This window comes from Trichoplusia ni, chromosome 3, assembly GCF_003590095.1.
Source record: "Trichoplusia ni isolate ovarian cell line Hi5 chromosome 3, tn1, whole genome shotgun sequence".
NCBI classification, from domain to species: domain Eukaryota; kingdom Metazoa; phylum Arthropoda; class Insecta; order Lepidoptera; family Noctuidae; genus Trichoplusia; species Trichoplusia ni.
Window position 1 is genome coordinate 18,329,821 of NC_039480.1, and position 12,781 is coordinate 18,342,601.

The 12,781-nt window shown below is 41.3% G+C and overlaps 2 protein-coding genes across 7 annotated transcripts in view; one reads left to right on the forward strand and one right to left on the reverse strand.

The window, feature by feature from the left end:
- Window positions 1–5,551, forward strand: part of LOC113492238 (epsin-1) — a 35,625-nt gene extending 30,074 nt beyond the window's left edge. For all 6 annotated transcript variants that reach the window (XM_026869617.1, XM_026869618.1, XM_026869620.1 and 3 more), the window contains 6 exons: window positions 470–623; window positions 1,040–1,138; window positions 1,639–1,783; window positions 1,999–2,219; window positions 2,303–2,539; window positions 2,981–5,551. In XM_026869617.1, coding sequence (XP_026725418.1) covers window positions 470–623; window positions 1,040–1,138; window positions 1,639–1,783; window positions 1,999–2,219; window positions 2,303–2,524 — 841 coding nt within the window. In that variant the 3' untranslated portion in view covers window positions 2,525–2,539; window positions 2,981–5,551. The remainder of the gene's footprint in view (window positions 1–469; window positions 624–1,039; window positions 1,139–1,638; window positions 1,784–1,998; window positions 2,220–2,302; window positions 2,540–2,980) is intronic.
- Window positions 5,552–6,006: 455 nt separating this feature from the next.
- LOC113492240 (protein singed) overlaps window positions 6,007–12,781 on the reverse strand; it is a 47,794-nt gene continuing 41,019 nt past the window's right edge. The window contains exons 7-10 of the mRNA XM_026869623.1: window positions 9,241–9,397; window positions 8,725–8,886; window positions 8,261–8,388; window positions 6,007–8,044 (exon numbers count right to left, since the gene is read on the reverse strand). Coding sequence (XP_026725424.1) covers window positions 7,839–8,044; window positions 8,261–8,388; window positions 8,725–8,886; window positions 9,241–9,397 — 653 coding nt within the window. The 3' untranslated portion in view covers window positions 6,007–7,838. The remainder of the gene's footprint in view (window positions 8,045–8,260; window positions 8,389–8,724; window positions 8,887–9,240; window positions 9,398–12,781) is intronic.

Below are 12,781 nucleotides of genomic sequence, written 5' to 3' on the forward strand. Positions count from 1 at the left end.
CCCCAGACTAGAGGCCTACCTGCGCGAAGAGGAGGCCCGCCTGCACTCGTACAAGTCGCAGGCGCTGGTCCCGTGGCGGCTGGAGCCCGTGGCCGAGGTCCCGTGGGCAGGCGGCCGGGACCCGCCCTGGCCTGCCGCCCCCGCCCCGCCCTCGCCGCCGCCGCGCTGCTGGTTCTACGGCTGCATGGAGTGTCTCAGACCGAATGTAATACAGTCAGTGCCGAACTCGATGCCTGTAATAAACTGAGATACCATCCTTAGAAACTTTAATTAGAGTAGATCTTCGTAATGTTGTTGTAGTTAGGACATTCTAGATAACATTAATATGAATTTAGTTAGGTTGGTACTTACAGGTTCACAGAGTACTCCAAAAATTCCTTTTCAAAACATCCTTCCCTTTCCCATTTCCTTTATGTATGGTTGTCTTGAATAGAAAGTCAGAGAAGTATAGTAATACTTGTTTGTACAGGACGACAGACGGCCTGCCGCCTAAGAAGGTCCCCGGCAGCCAGGCGGCCCCGGGCGCGCAGTCGCACCTGCTGGACCTGCTGGACGTGTCGCTGGGCAGCCCCGCGCCGCCGGACCCCTGGGCCGCGCCCGCGCCGCCGCCCGCGCACAGGCCGGTGGGTGGCTCTACTCTTGTACTAATCCTGTAACCGCACATCAATTATGATGTTTACAAACAATTCGAAATTGTAACAGTTAAATTTGAATTTTTGTATAGGAAAAACTTAAAAAAAAAAATCAGTAGTTCGAATTAACATAATTTTAGACGTGTTTAATTAATTTTTAATTTCTATTCTGTTAGCCTATGCAATTGGATTTTGGTATTTTTGGAGACTCTATGGTAAGAGTGTGTGGTAATGCTAGGTAAAAAACGTGTGCAGTAACAATAATACGTATTAAATGCTAGATATTGTTACATGCTAGTGTACATCAAATGTATGTATTATATTCTATAAAGATACATAGTAAATATAATTATACGTAATACTGTTCAATGAGGATTTTCTATAACGATGTATATGTCCCTTCGCAGGAGACCGCGTCAGACGCGTGGTCAGCAGTGGGCAGCCCGGCGCGCGACCCCTGGGCGCCCGCCGCCGCGCCGCCCGACCCCTGGGCTCCCGCCGGACATGTATGTACACGGACACGATACTGGCAGCTTGTACTCATATTTATATATTGAGCTTAGAACAAGTCTTACAAACTAAAGATAACCTCTCCTTTCCTTTACCTAAAACTTTTTCTTCCCTCTTGGGAAGAATCGGATGATGTTAACTCTTATTGACTAAACCTAATTTTTGTGCCTGTTTCTGTATATGGCAATTTGTTGCAATCCTTCATACACCGGGCTTCCACCGGCCAGTAGTGCTGGCCGATAGGTCACTTCTCGTGTTGTGTGGAGGCCGACGTGTAAAGAGCGTCGGCATCGTCGCCTCTTACTGGGACCACATCCATACCACCGAATGCCCCCCCCCCCCCCGCCGTGGGTCCTATTGTCCCATGCCACCCTAGTTAAAATAATTTCGTCATAACACCCAAACCCTTACCTCGAACTAATTCTACTGTAATGACAACAGACAAATACCTATGTACATTCAGAACATTGTATTTATATATCGTGTCGTGCTACAGTTGCAGAGCAAGTCCCCTGTGTCGGTGTTGTCGTCGCCGTCGTCCTCCGAGCTGGAGCAGTTCGACGCGCTCTCGCAGCGGCCGCGCACCAACCACAACCACAACAACAACGCAGAGCCTGACCCCTTCGACCTCACGGCACTCGGTATGTGCAACTGAATATGTTTGGCACATTGAAGACACTTTCGTAGAAATAATACCCATTTATATAAAATCTTGTTTGCCTTAAAACATGCAAACCCATTTTTAGAAAGATAACCAAATCCTCTGTACTACAACACAACTGTTATTCTGACGACTTCGTTTTCAGCATAACAAAGGTGTTTCATTAATTTATTGTCAACATATGTCATTCCGCAGGAGACAGCCTGGCCCCGAAGCCGGCGTCCCCGCCCGTGGGCAGCCTGGGCGCCATCAAGAAGTCTCCGTCGGCGTTCCTGGGCGAGAACTCGTCGCTGGTGAACCTGGACCGCCTGCTGCAGCCGGCCGCCGCGGACCCGCCCGCGCCCAACCCCTTCGCGCTGGAGCCCGCGCCCGCGCCCGCGCCCCGCGCCAACAACATGTTCGCGCAGCCGCCGCCCGTGAGACACGACGATTATTATGTTTTTACATGAAATGTAATAAATCTGTGAGCTATTTTATAAACTGTACTTTTATATATCAGGCGCGGCTGACTATGAACGAGCTGAAGCAGCAGCAGATGGGTCTGTCGGGTCTCCCGTTCGGCGCGGCGTCCCCCGCGCTGGGCGGCCCCGCGGCCCCGCAGCCCCCGCTGGGCGCGGGGCTGCCCCCGCTGGCCCCCGGGACCAACGGCCAGGACGCGTGGGCTCGCTCGGCCTCGCCCTGGTCCCCGCAGCGACATACACCCAACCCCTTCCTCTCCTAGCCGCCGCGCTCACAGGTAACATTACAATCTTGCCAAAATATTATATAATCTCTAATGCACTATTTAAATCCTTCATATCAAATCAATCAATCCTAAAGACTCATCCTGCATCGTCGAACATTCTTCCGACGTATTTTGACGATCTCCGTGGTCGAGTGACTTACGCACCGGTTTCAAGGTGTCGCTAACTCTGAGGTCCCGGGTTCGATCCCCGGTCGGGTTAATGTAAAAAATCACATTTCTACATTGTCTCGGGTCTGGGTGTTGTGGTACCTTCGTTGTATCTGAATTCCATAACACAAGTGCTTTGGCAACTTACTTTGGGTTCAGAACAATGTATGTGATGTTGTCCGCATTTATTATTATTATTATGTCAGCCCAGAATCATTGCAACATTTACAAAATGAATATTTGTTGGTATTGCCAGTTGTAAATCAATCGTTGCTAATGTTGCAGGGCAGCAGCTAGCGGGCGCGGCGTGTGTCGGGCCGCCTGCCGCCACTCCGTGTACATGACCAGACGCTGACACTGGTGTCCGACACACGGCAGTACCTCCGCGCTTCTATTACCGCACCCACACCATCTCATTACCAAACAAATGTTTCTACTTCATTGTATTCGTAATGGTTCCTTTACGCGAACGGTGTGTGGTAAAATCATGTGAAATTATGTTTATAATATAATGTGGACCCAATACGGTGGTAGATAGAACTTACGGGTGTCGACGCACTGGACTCGCATTTTATTTAGGAAACAAAATATATTAAATATTTTTTTTATAAAAAAATGTATAAAATTATTGACGCTAAAAATAATATAATAAATTAAAAATAATTAAGTGTATGTTTTATTGGTGAAATGTTTCGTCTGCAATATTTTGCTTACTTTGCATATAATGTGTTAGTGTCGATGTGTCGACACCCAATAACTAAAGACGCAGTATACATAATGTAAAATGAAATGTTTTTAATAATAGACTGGATATCGCTGTGAGCTGTCGTGTTTTATATGTAGCTGACGATTGTGTGTGTCTGTGTGTGCGACTGATTTGTAACAATAAAATGTATTTATATCTGCAAGATTAAATAGTACAAAACTGTCTATTAATAAATTGGAATGAGCTGATTGTGATGAGTTGACTTATAAACAAAGCAAGTCACAAAAAATAACTAAAAAAAGACTAGCTAACGAAGTTTCAATGCCGCCCGCATTATGTCGGCTCAAAGCTGAACTGGTGCAGTGTGAATGTTCTTCACACACACAAACACACATATGATTTAGGGAGTAGCATAGACAAGTAGAGTCAATAGAGTTACTTGTTTGTGGCCGGCGTCGATTATAATGTTGGTGATCGGCGCGAACAATGATATTTGTTACTGAACTATCGGCGCAGAGTAATGGAAAACATCGCAAGTCAATTACAATACACACGTTAGTTCAAATACAAAGTCGTTGTTCAGGCTCCAGACTATTTTGGGTGTAAAGAGTATTGGTAAGGTGTCAGCAGAGTTTCACAGCGAGTTTACATAATTACATATTAACGTTACTATAATTTTCATGATATTTTTTTAATTAAATACACTAAAAGATCTTACCGTAGCATTTCACAAAGTATTTCAAGGTTGTATTCAGTACAATAATGTATTTGTAGTACGTAAGTACAGTGCATCGCGCGTGAGACTCTGCTGGGAGTTAGTCGCGGCGTCTAAGGTAACAAGTTGTTATTCGTGCCTTAGTAATGTTTTTGTATTACAGTTAATGTATTATACGTCGCCCTCCACTCGCCCCCACTCACGCTGCGTGACGTCATGGGCGTAACCGCGGCTTCCCGCGACATACTGATTAAGTAATTTTTATAAGGGGCGTATCGGGTCGGGGCTGTCCGGGTAAGGGAAGCTGGCCGCGGTCGAGCTTAATTATAATAGTCATCAATACTGTCCATATACTAATTATGACGGCTTTAATTAGGTTTGATCCCCACGTGATCACAGTTACGCCCATGAACAAGGATCTGTTCATACACTTATTTGTCATTTTGCAAATAATTTGAATTACCAAGAGTTGTCTTTCTGTCTTACACGAAGTCTGATTAACAGCTCAGAACAAAAAATACCGTTTATTTGACAAAAATATTTTTTCATATTTTTAGATGATAGTAGTTTTAAAGATATGCCTGAGATACTTGACTGCTTCTGAAATAAAAGCAATAATTGTAAAGCCCTACTTTTAGGCCAATAAGCGAGTTTAGCTTCATTTGATTTAATACAACTTCATACATAAATATATGTTTGAGCCGGGTATTTATTTAAAGTCTTTAGATCCTGGTTTCATAATGGAAGCTGTACGTTGTAGAGCATTAAACACCTGTTTAACTCAAGCTCGCCTATTGCCACATCACCCGGAGATTATTTCTTTCGAAGCTAAGAAACTGACTTAAATTGATTTCGTATAAAATACGTGCTAATGAGAAATTCCCTCACATTTACAAACACGGGTGCATTAGCTTGTTTTGCGCATCGATTTCAGCTTCAATCAGATGAGCTACGCTGCGTCCAGGCAACACATTTGCGTTTGTAACGTACAAAAGATTCCTGTTTGTAACATAATGCGGTGTACTATATCTATATGTATGTTATTATTTGCTATCCTCATTATTGTAGTATTCAACGTATTAGATAAATTATGTACGATTAGTTTACACGCTCAGTGTGTTGCCATGAACAAGAAAATACTACCCTTGCCTATAAAATAAATCGCATTTATATAATTATAACATACCCCTTTTGGTAACTATGCAGTTTTTTTTTAATTTCTCGTGCTGGCAACACATTGAAGGTTTGTTTTTTCGCTTATTTACTAGCAGGTTGATGTGGTTATTGTTTATCAGTTATTTAGATAAATTATTATTTTTAATATTATTTTCTGACCATTAAATGCATCGATGCTAATTCAACGTGTCACTAGCTAGGGAGAAACTGTAAAGATTAATGTAACTATTTAATTAAAATATATAAGTTTTTCAATACATTCCTGTGTGTTATTTTATTTCATAATATTTTCTATTTCTCATTCAAGTTTGAAAAATATGGTGTCGGTTGACTTTGATTAAGACTTCTTTATTTTTATAAGTTTCATTCCTGTTTTTGTCGAAAAATAAGTCGTACTTTAAAAGATTTTTCCTTTATATTGTAGTGTTAACTTCTCTCGACCTTCTGACACCCTAGCCCAGGGTGGATTGAGCGGTTGGTGTCAGTCTTACCGATGTAGTATAGAAGATCAAGTATAGTTAGTACAAGTAGCTGTAATATTTTTCATAAATAAGATGACTTATACTTGCATACTAAGTCTTAATACAAACCAATAAGGTATGTATTTCATTTACATTCGTAACTCTAGTTCGTGATTTTCTATACAACGAATATTGACACTTGCTATTGGAAATTATAATATAGCCACATGTGGTGTTAAATAAAACATCATCATACAATATGATTATAATTTATTCATTAATAGTTTACAAAGACGTTATCGTACAAATATTTCAGAATCAGCATTGAATACAAAATACCCTCAATATAAAAAAAAAACTTCTCATTTTGTTCATTATAAAAGAGTCAACGCTTCCCAAACAATGTCATAAGTACACACTGAATACGCGGTTGGAAATCGTATATATACAAGACTATGCACCAGTTACAAAAATCTCCGTTTTCATGTAAAAATAAAAAAATGGTTTTTAATCCCATGTCGTAATTCTAAAAGCATGGAATGGACGATTATATAGTTGGAAGCGGATCAAGCTTACCCTAACGTGATAACTTACAATAACTTACCTACCTTACATGTTCATTAATTAGAAGCCAGACTCAGTGCGAGTACATCCTACACACGGGCGACCTGCGGCGCGAGCGTCGCTACTGGCCGGCGAGCGGGAGTAGCGAGCTGTCGCGGCTGGCTGGGGTTACCAACAAGTCGCCTTTGTGTAGATCAGTTTCGAGTCTGTCACATTAACTGTGCATAACTTATGCCTAACGTATGTATATGGTTAAAAAATAAATATATTGTAAATTACACAATCTGTAGTGTAATGCTTTACAAAAGTGGAGTTATTTGTTCAGTTATTTAGTATATTAAATCGTCATGCAGAGTTAATATTGCCAGACTTATGTTGAGCAATGTACCGGTACACTGGCAGGCGAGGCCCGCGTCGTCTGGTATTGCGTCAATCCCTGTTTAACTTAAATTAATTACGGTACAGTGTTGGTGTAGCGATGTGCTGTTTGTAGGCATCAGTCTCACGATGTTAACATTTTCACTAACCTACAGGATACGACGGCGTTACAGTATTGGGGGCTGATAAAAAATTGTATAAAAACCATCGACTAGACACTACAATATCCAATAAATATTTTTCGAAAAATTTTCAGAATAATGTCTTTCATACTAAATTTATATACCATACAATCTAGAATAAATAATTCAAGCGATACGAGTGACGGTCACAAAATATTAAATCTTAAAATAATTCGACAGAAGCGACGTGACGGCAGATCTAGTTATAATAAAATAATCTATGATTACAATAATATAAGGTGAAGCGATATTTCAATATGATCACATTCGCGCTCCGTCGCGCGATACTATCATCTTAATAGTACTAAATGCAAAACAGGGCGCCGCCTGCCACCGACCCATCTTAGTTAAATCATATTTTTTTTGGTACGAAATGTGTAACATCAATGCATTGACATTGACTAACATTCTCATTTTATTATAATTTTTTTAACCATTGGCAGCGGATTCTGTCTCAGAATCAGCCGAGTGGGTCGTTCGTCGCCACCATTCTGACAAGATGGCGGCTAAAGGGGGTGACTAAAGTGGTGTCGGTCGGCAGCGCGCGCCCTCTATGATGACATTTTGGATGTATTAAGTCCCACGCCAAACAGGCATCAGCAGCAAACGCTGCGCTCGTGAACAATGGACGTGCGATAACGATGATGATGATGATGATGATGTAGAGTATTGCGAATAGGAGTTGTTTGAGAGATCATTCAGACATAAAAATTGTAATGTTTGATTTTCGGTCAATGGTAGCAGTGATTGTATAAATCAAACTGTTGACAGCACTGCTGTTATTACAATATCATTTAAATGCAGTTTGTAAATTGTATCAAAAAGTTCAAATAAACACATTTAGGCAAATCTTCAGGCAATAATAAACGGTTGATATTTCTTAACGGCGTCGATCTCTCCGAGGACTCAAGCAACGAAAGTGGTGTAGCGGGATGGGCGTAGCGGCGAGTGCGGGGAGTGTTCAGTACTCCCAGTGCGTGGCGGAGGCGAGGTCGGGCCCGGCCAGGCGGAAGTTGCCGTTCTTGGCGGCGGCGAGGTAGGCCTTGGCGGCGGCGGCGCGGATGGCCAGGCGCGTGGGCTCGCGCAGCTCCAGGTGGAAGCCCTGCGGGGAGTCTGCGTCACACGTCACGCTCTCGCTGTCCGCGTGCCAGTACTTGCCGTTTTGTCCTGGAACGAACATGCAGTGTAAATATTGTAATTATCATCATCTTTAATTTTTTTGATATTGAGTACTGCAATCTCTTTATCATTATGGCCGACAATAAACAACTGTGTAAATACATAGTCAGTACCGATATATATATTAATAGGGAAAGTATTATTTGTTCAGCTTGTATTAATAAGGACAATAGTCTCGCGAAGTGTGCGTGTAGTGTGACTCACCCTTGAAGTAAACGGCTCCCTTAGGTCCGCGGATGACCTGGATGGTCTCGTAGTTGGCCTTGTTGCACTCCAGCCGCACGCCCTTGGGGCCCACGAAGCCTTGCTCACACTTCAGCACCAGAATAGGCCTGAGGACAAGGCATTTGTAATTAAACTCATTATTGGGTGAACTTAGAAGGGATTTATAATTAAACGGAATATTAACCTGACGATCAGTTTGCGTAATGTAACTTAAGTTTGAAGGTGCAAGTTACTATGAACCAAACTTAGTTCTGATACCAGTTTCAAAAGACTGTTGGAGCAGAAACAAATAAGTTATCAAAATAATTTGTACGGGGAACTCTTAACTACGTTGTAGCCACCTTACTGTAAGTGCAATACAGTGTACCTGCTGGTTCATTGACTAAGCCGATACCACATTTTTGCGTCAAACTCTTTCAACATCTTCCACTCAATCTACTCACCTGTTGATAAGATAGAAGTAATATTTGCAGTTGTCGTCGATGGCGTCAGCGTTGGCGTACAGGTGTCCGGAGCGCTTGGTCATCAGGTACTTGCCGTTGTTGGCGCGGAAGGCCACGGCGCCGTCGCCCTGCCACTCCAGCTCGAACAATGCGTTGGAAGACCTTGACAAGAAGATTTCATTTTTCAGGAAGGAGTAAAACATTATTTTTTTCATGGAAGTTGGATCGTCTCAACATTTTGAAAAGTTTATATGAGGGAAAGAAATGGCTTCAAGAAATCATCACTTTTTACTTTTTGTATTTGATTTACTCTTTGCCAGACTCATTTGGTACTCGAACCCTATAGAGAGATAAGAGTTTGGTAATATTAGCAAATCTAGTCGTCCGTCTTCTAGAACGGTCAACTTAAATCGACGAAGAACATACATAATTGACTTATACCAGAAGCTGTGACCTGTTATAACAAATTTCAATAGTTTTAAAAGTTTTGTCCATGATATATATAGAGGTTCATACTTGTTGTCCCCGGAGGCCTGGATGCCGCCGCCGGTCTCGAGCGTCCAGTAGCGGTCCTGCATGGTGCGGATGTACCAGCGCCGCGTGGCCCAGTCGAACTCCAGCTGGAACGTCTCGTGCGACGAGATCTCGTCCTGGTTCGCCGTCACGTCCACACCTGTAAACAAGGAATATTGCGTTTAGAACTGTTGTAGTGATGGGGGTCGGCAGCAACTTAGTTTAACTTGCTTTGTAAACGTGTATGTATACATATATTATGTTGGACAAAGCTTCATTATAGTAAAATTGGGTCTTTTTGGGACCTCTGCTGTCTTAGATCTAGATTAATCATAAACCTTTGGTTTTATTAATGCATGCACGTCTTATCGTGAAATTCTAAGCTGAGAAGCATGCAAAAATGTTTTGAATCTGTTAAATTATCCCCAATTACAGCAACAGCTGTAAGTTGTTTGGTTTAAATTCATAAGTGAGTTGAAAAATACAGACGGTTATAATAAAATAACCTCAAAAGCTTTCTGTTAGCCCACTCTAGTGAAGTGGGCTCGACTCTGGCCGGCTGTTGGCCGAGCACTCGAGAACAGAGGAGACACCAATAAACAACTCCACGGACTGACTCCACAAACACTGGCGTGAAGGGTCTCGAGCTCAGCTCAAGAGCTCAGAGAAAGATTAGATGGAGTCCTATTTTGTAAAGAGTTAGTAAGATATCTTTTTCGGTGCGAAACTTCCGACATCTGTCTACAGTAGACAAGTTTGTACTTGAGTTACTCGATATAAGCTATCGAACAAGTCACTTGTACTCTGGGATTTCTCATCAATAATACATATTGTATGTACCCAGGGAGTATCGCAGTACGTCCCATAAGAACAGTTGTGTAAATATGATCACGTCGGCGTCCTCCGGGGAGGACTACAGACTGTAATGGAGTGATGCATACCAGTGGCGAAGGCTCCATACAACTCGATTCCTACCGGCTTCCCTTTCGAAATATAGCAAACACTAGTGTCTATTATTTTTCATTATCATTTAAACAAATTAATAACAATAAAATATAAATATATAATATATAATAATATAATAACAATTGCTTTAAAAAATAACTATAAGAAATATCCGCCTACTATTTTACACCGCGCAATAAATCCCGCTCACGCACAATTGGTCGTCGTTAGTAAGGACTAAGGTAACTCGTAAGGCGAAACAGGAATCCAGTACAAAGTTTCTATTGCAGCGATCGTGACCTTGACGTCACAAAGCGTGCCAATCTTAGGAGCTAGGGAAGCCGCAATTTTTCGAGTTATAGGGACGGAGAGATACGCCAGAACGAGATAGAATGATACCGAACTTCTGTCGCCGTCCGCCGTCCGCCGTCCGTCAGAACGAGATAGAATGATAGTTTTATTTCACTTTTGGTTCGCGGTCATTTATCTGTCAAACTTTATATTTTTTTCACCAAACCATTTGCATTTCATTCGATATATTAGTATCATAATTTAGAATTGTTCATGTATTATTGTTGAAATTTATTTATTTGTGTAAAGTGTGAATTAGTGATAGTTTTGTGTCGTGTTAGTGCAGTGTAGTGCAGTTTAGTGGTATTGTTTGGAAGTCGTCTATTTCACGCAGGTATTTAGGTAAGTTGTTTTAGTTTGTAGTTTTAATAGAAGCAGTTGTTATTTAAGTAGTAATTTGTTATAATAGAGTTACTTCGATAGCATGGCGGCATTAGTGAACGTAGAATGCTGTCTGACAGATTATTTGTTGACTGAGGAAACCACCTTTTCAAAGTTGAGTTTTGAAAATAAAAAACATGTAATTAATTTAAGCCGTGCTCGCCCTGACATAATTATTTTATTATAAACGACGCGATAGGTTTTTCAAACATTTTAATAGGTCTTTTTACAACAAGTATCCTTAGCTCACGGGAAGTTGTAAATTAAATAAAATGTTTTGTTTTCCTTGCTTGTTATTCTCAGATTCTAATAGCTTATGGAGCCACACGGGATTTAATGATATTAATAATCTTACAAATTCATCTAAAAACATGTTCAGACCGAAAAACATATCCGTAGTTGTTTATCATTGCATGATTTCGGAAATCATAGGATAGAAACATTTTTTGCTAATACGCTACATGCGTTCATAATAAGAATGCTAAAGAAAATTCATCGTACAAGATATAAGATGCAAGCCATAATAACTGGAATTCACGCATCACAAGCAAGGTAAGGTTTTTTTTTGGTCCGGCTTCCCTTCTAAGAAAATTCACCCTTCGCCACTGATGCATACTAAATGAAGAGTTAACCACTTTCGTTGAGTTTGCTTTGTAACTGGAATGATCAATATTTGAAGTAGAGAGTCGTCTCTGCTTTTAGGAGAATGAGTTTCGAGATGAGTAGGATTAGTTGATGGAAAATGAGGGCTAGGCAACTCATTTGTTAATTTAATTAGACGTTATTTTTAAATATAAAATGTATGTCGAAAACCTATAATTGTGTAGAGATTATTGTAAGGTATATCATTGTTTTTTCATTGAAAATATTTTATATGAAGTAGGAACATAATTATTTATCGAAGTAGTGTACTCAAACACCATAGAAAACATCAAATTCCGTCATGACAGGCACACAAACATGAGCGAGTAATAATTTGCGGTCAGGAAGTACATCAGTGAAGCATCGGCAGCCGGCGGCCGGCGCGGACTGCGGCGCTCGTGCGCGACGCCGGCGCTAGGGGTGCACACACACACGCACACACACTTATATGTGCTATCAGTTTAAGTGGTGTGATGTGGTAATGACTGACTTTGTTTGCAAGAAACTAATTCGCCATAGTTAATGTGGTAAGCTATGCGTAGTATGCAAATAGTTTGCTGTCGGAGAATTTGTGATGCATATAACAATTACTACTTTGAGCGTGTCGATTTTCATAAGACCTTAGGTTCAGAGCAAGATTTGAACCAGAACAAACAACCTTGTGCCTGTGTACGGTGTCCTATCATGTGTGACGAACCTATATTACTCTTTATCACTGCCCATTGTCAAAGACATAATAGATCTATAATTGTAAATACTGTAATAATCCTCTTTGAAAAAAAATATAAAAAAATAGGCTTAACGAAATATCTTTTAATACATTTCAAAGGTCCCGAGTTCGATCCCAGAGCGCGCACCGACTTTTTGATGTCGTGTGAATGTAGAAATAAATGGATTCCGTATTTCGGAAGATACGTTAAAATTGATGTCCCTGAGCTTGATATATCTCCGGTCGTACCGGATAGCGTTTCCATCAGGCTATCAGCTCCAATATATTGAACATTAGTCGACAGTCAGCCCTATCGGGAGTCGTGCGCACGTTCGGTCTGTGACCGGCGCACGCGCACGGTACCGCTAGCGGCTGAGATGCATCGCCCGCGCCGACTGCTCGGTGTGTTACCACGAGATCCACGAGATCATTTATTACTTTAGATTAAGCTATCATTTTAGTAGCACATACAATTTTGAATTCAATTGCTTTTTTTTCTAAAATAATCGAAGGCCT